The sequence below is a fragment of the Corvus brachyrhynchos genome, unplaced genomic scaffold (assembly GCF_000691975.1).
Source record: "Corvus brachyrhynchos isolate BGI_N302 unplaced genomic scaffold, ASM69197v1 scaffold787, whole genome shotgun sequence".
Lineage (NCBI taxonomy): Eukaryota > Metazoa > Chordata > Aves > Passeriformes > Corvidae > Corvus > Corvus brachyrhynchos.
In genome coordinates this window covers 73,956-79,029 of record NW_008239142.1, presented here as the reverse complement: position 1 = coordinate 79,029, position 5,074 = coordinate 73,956, and the positions used below count along the sequence as shown (strand labels likewise).

Below are 5,074 nucleotides of genomic sequence, written 5' to 3'. Positions count from 1 at the left end.
GATCCTTTCCAAGTCAGGATGTTCCAGGATTCTCCGGTTTATGGAGTGCTGTGTTTTCAGATGGTGCAGTTATGCCTCGTTCAGTCCTTGCCCTTTGAGTATTTATTACTTCAGCTTTTAGTTCTGCAGTAAAATCTGAGCTGAGGCAGATGATCAGGAGGGGCAAGAAGGGGTCCGGGAATGGTTTGGGCTGGAAAGGACTTTAAAGCTCATCCTGTTCCACCCCTTGCCATGAGACACCTTCCACTATCCCAGGGTACTCCAAGCCTCATCCAACCTGGCCTTGGACACTTCCAGGGATCCAGGGGCAGCCACAGCTCTGGGAACCCATTCCAGAGGATCAGGAATGCTCTGCTTGCTTCAGACACAACCTAATTTGTGCCAACAGCCTGGGCAGCTCTTTGTGTCCCAAATGTTCTGCTGTGCCACTGGAACACCTCCAGGACCTTGGCCAAAGGCACAGATGGTGCCGGAAATGAGGACAAACTCTGGGCAAAGTGACAAATCCCGGGCAAGGTGACAAATTAGGGGCAAAGCCATGTAAGAACAACCAAAAGACCAAATGTTGTGTTTTGCTTAATGCTAAATTTTATTGTCTACAAGTCAAGAGAGGAAATGAAGCGTGATCACAGTAACAGTAAAGATTTCCCAAACACCAAGAGAAGAATGAACACCCCACTAATATCTAATGCCTTATGCAATGGGTGATAAATTCAAGTGTATTCAAGACAGTCAACAATTAAAGGCAGTCAATAACTAAGAGACAGAAAGAAGCAGCAGCTTAAGCTTGAAAAGAAGAAGAAAATCGCTCCAAATTGGCTCCATCACGATGAGAACCAGAAGCAAACGAGCAGCTTTTCACCTCCTTGTGCCTGTTCTCCTTTCACACCAGGCTGGAGCCGTCAGAGCCACCCGGGGACAGCTCAGCAGCTCTTCTTGACACAGCACTGCTGGATGGGGATGCAGGGGACGCAGCACTTCCTCACGGGGGTGCAGCAAACCACCACCGGCTTCTTCACCACACAGGAGCAGCAGGACAGGGACCCGCAGGGGCAGCAGCAGGGCCGTGGGACACAGCACACGGACTTCTGGCACACCTTGGTGCAGCACACGGACTTCTGACACGGGTCACAGCACACGGACTGGCACGGGTCACAGCAGGGAGGCTTCTGGCATGGGTCACAGCACACGGTCTGGCATGGGTCACAGCAGGGCTTCTGGCATGGGTCACAACACACAGTCTGGCACGGGTCACAGCAGGGCTTCTGGCATGGGTCACAACACACGGTCTGGCACGGGTCACAGCAAGGCTTCTGGCATGGGTCACAGCACACGGTCTGGCATGGGTCACAGCAGGGCTTCTGGCATGGGTCACAACACACGGTCTGGCACGGGTCACAGCAGGGCTTCTGGCATGGGTCACAGCACACGGTCTGGCATGGGTCACAGCAGGGCTTCTGGCATGGGTCACAGCAAGGCTTCTGGCATGGGTCACAGCACACAGTCTGGCACGGGTCACAGCAAGGCTTTTGGCACGGGTCACAGCACACAGTCTGGCACGGGTCACAGCAAGGCTTCTGGCATGGGTCACAGCACACGGTCTGGCATGGGTCACAGCAGGGCTTCTGGCATGGGTCACAGCACACGGTCTGGCATGGGTCACAGCAGGGCTTCTGGCATGGGTCACAGCAAGGCTTCTGGCATGGGTCACAGCACACAGTCTGGCACGGGTCACAGCAAGGCTTTTGGCACGGGTCACAGCACACAGTCTGGCACGGGTCACAGCAAGGCTTCTGGCATGGGTCACAGCACACGGTCTGGCATGGGTCACAGCAGGGCTTCTGGCATGGGTCACAACACACGGTCTGGCACGGGTCACAGCAGGGCTTCTGGCACGGGTCACAGCAGCAGGACTGCTGGCACGGGTCACAGCAGACGGTTTTCTTGCACGGCTCACAGCACACGGTCTTCTGGCACGGGTCGCAGCAGCAGGACTGCTGGCATGGGGAGCAGCACACGCTCTTCTGGCACGGGGAGCAGCACACGGTTTTCTGGCAGGGCTCGCAGCACACGACCCTCGGGCACGGGCTGCAGCACACGGTCTTGCTCTTCACGACGGAGCAGCATCCCGTGGAACAGCATCCAGTGGAGCACATGGTGTTGGGAGAGGAGCGAAGGGTGGCCGGAGTGAGGACCTGGAACACAAAGGACTTTGACATTCAACCCATCTTTCCACACTGGCCAGGCCCACTTCCCACCCTGCTTCCTATTTCTTTGTCTTGAGTTGGAAACCCAAGATCCTCATGGGAATCGAGCCACGTGTTGCTGTCCCAGAAATATTTGAACTGTCCTGGGAGCTGCCTGCTCTGTGCTCATCCAGAACCTTCCCTCCCTGAATTTCCACCCCGAGAAGTTCATTTTCCACTGCTCTCTCCACCTTTAGCAAGAGACAATGCATCAACAGAAGAAGAAGAAGCATCGCTCCGAATTGGCTCCATCACAATGAGAACCTGGATTTCAGAGAGAGCTGTAGAGCATGGACTCCTGAAACCATCGAGCACTAAAACCATGGAATCATAAACCCATAGAATCATAAACCCATAGAATCACAAAACCATAGAATCAAAGAATGGTTTGGGTTGGAAGAGACCTTTAAAGGTCCATCCAGCCCAACGCCCTGCAGAGATCAGACGCCAAGACACAACCTCAACTCACTGCTTGCCCAAAGCCGAATGAGAACAGAGGATCCCTGGTAGGAAACACTCACCGTTCTTGTTCTTGCTGAGAGCTGAAGGTGTGTGAGGAGCAGAGGCACCTGGAGACCTTTTATTGAGGTCGGAATTGTCCTGCCGGACATGAGGTACCCCCCAGCAATCCGTGATTTACGCACTAAGCCTGTACTTATTCACCGAATGGGCCTCCATGTGTTTAATCTTTTGCCTCGTGGCTTTTGACCAACCCCTCAATTTTGGGTTATTATCAATTTGTTGTGTGAATTTTTTACAATTTTTTAATGTCAAATTAATTCTTGTGGGACGCTGGAAGGGGTTGTTTCTGCTCACTTTGCATATGGTAAGGCTGCTGCATGGAGATGATTAATTAACATAAAAATCCTAATTAAGATCGAGGTGCAGTGGATTCCAGAGCCGTGCAGAAGCTTCTGGACGTCAGTCTCTCCTTGATAGGATTTTTAAAATAGAATTCCAGGAAGTGCAATTCCACGGTCCCGTGCTTTGTGTTTGACTGCGGAAATGGTGGAGCCCAAAGTCCTTCTCTGGGGTGACCAGAAGGACAAACCCAGAAAGTTCTTGACATCTCATCCCACCCGTGCGTGGAAAACCACACGCCCTTGGCCTTGGAAGAGAATAATGGAATCATGGAATATCCCAGGCAGGAAGGGACCTACAGGGATCATCCAGTCCAACCTCTGGACCTGCACAGCCCCAACAATCCCACCTTGTGCCTGAGGTCGTTGTCCAAACTCTCCTTGAGCTCTGTCAGGCTCAAGGCCTTGCCAATATCAGCCATTTTCACTGCAAATTCATGGTGGGAATTTGGAACTGGGTTTGGGTCAAATCGGAGCCTGTATTTTTCCAATTCCTCTTTGATGTATTTAAATAAAAGCAAAATGCAAAACTGCTCTGGAAGTTTTGCATCCTGTTTATGCTCAGCATAACTTGATCTGCGAAATTCCTATTCAATTCTTTTCAGATTCAAAGATGCCCCGGAGTAATGGAAGAGCCACCTACGGATGTTCATTCTGGAATAACTCCGTGCTCAGCTCCCAGTCACCCCCTGGCAGCCATTAGTGCTGATGTTAATGATCGTGTCGTGATCAGTCATTAATGATGGATGTTAATATTTATTTTGCATAAAAGCTCCAAGGCCCCACGTGATGTCCTGGGCATCTCAAGGATCTCAAATTAAACCATGACTTTATAAAAAATGATCTCTTTCTGGTCAGGGGAAGCTCACGGGACCCACGGCTTTGAGTGACCCCAGGCTGGGAGTGACCAGGTGAAATGTTTGGTGGCTGAGGTCACCCCCAGGGCAACGGCTGCTCCTGCTGGGGGCTGAGCATCAAAGGATCCCCTACATCCCCGGAGACCCCCGACTTCTCCTGCCGTGAAGGAGGGGAGATTTGGGCTTTGTTTGCTCCTCCAGATCCTGGATGCTGAGGACACTTTAGGTCACCAGAACCTTCCATGTGACCCCTCTGTTTCCCCTCAGTTCTGCTCTTGATGTTTGGCTACGGCACAATTGGAGGAGCTGGTCCTGCTTCCAAGAACTCACAGGACCATGAAGTCACCACTTCTCCAGGCAAGGTCACCCCAAGGTCAACATTCCTGTTCACTCCGAGCTCAATTTCCAATCGTGTTCAGTCGTGTTAATGACCTTGAGCCAGGTGCCGCCCATTATCACATAATTAGCGATTGAAATTGAACCCGCTGTGCACGCGGTCAACAAGCGAGGAGGCTTGGGGTGACCTGCAGGGGATTTCTGAGCCTGCAGAGAAGCGTCAGGAAACGCCAGCGTTAGAAATCCTGAACAGGGAGGTGAAAGAAGAGAAGTTGGCCAAAATGAGGCCGTTTTATGTTGACTTTGTACAGATTTGGTGCATGGATTCATCCAGTGGGCCAAAAAACCCCCCACTGTTAGAGCTGGATGTGAACAGAGGTGTTTAAAGCTCTGCAAGGTGGACCCACAGATCCATCACCGATTTTATACAGGAAAATATTCAAATTAGGGCCACGCAAATTTCCCAATTAAATTTTACACTGAGTGAAAGGACTCAGCAGGCTCTGAAAGATGCCCAGAGGAGCAGAGCTCTGTTTGGATCAGAGAGTTACGGATGCAGGAAAGCAATCCTTGCTGGGAGACAGCCGAGGCAAATTCCTCCTCGTTAATCCCTGGGGCTTTCCTCACAGTTTGTCCTGGTTGTGGAATCCACTGGGTCGTTATTTGATGCATCCTCAGCAGAGCAGAAATGTCCCTTTAGGCGACCTGGAGTGGAGGGAGAGAGGATTTCTCTCACCAAATGTTTGTGGTTCTTCAAGGCCTCCCCACCCTCACA

General features: G+C 51.7%; 1 protein-coding gene across 1 annotated transcript; it reads right to left on the bottom strand.

The window, feature by feature from the left end:
- Nucleotides 1-565: 565 nt before the first annotated feature.
- Nucleotides 566-2,872, bottom strand: LOC103619607 (keratin-associated protein 5-5-like). The gene is made up of 2 exons (XM_017740055.1): nucleotides 2,768-2,872; nucleotides 566-2,195 (listed from the first exon to the last, which is right to left on the bottom strand). The coding sequence occupies exons 1-2, from the start codon at nucleotides 2,855-2,857 to the stop codon at nucleotides 924-926; spliced, it is 1,362 nt and encodes a 453-aa protein (XP_017595544.1). The 5' UTR covers nucleotides 2,858-2,872; the 3' UTR covers nucleotides 566-923.
- Between the last annotated feature and the right edge of the window lie 2,202 nt (nucleotides 2,873-5,074).

What these genes read in the sequence shown, in the direction of transcription:
- LOC103619607 (XM_017740055.1), bottom strand. Translation starts at nt 2,857, where the DNA reads ATGTCCGGCAGGACAATTCCGACCTCAATAAAAGGTCTCCAGGTGCCT. An exon ending in TCTCAGCAAGAACAAGAACG is followed by an intron (nt 2,196 to 2,767) that starts GTGAGTGTTTCC and finishes TTTGTGTTCCAG; the next exon opens with GTCCTCACTCCGGCCACCCT.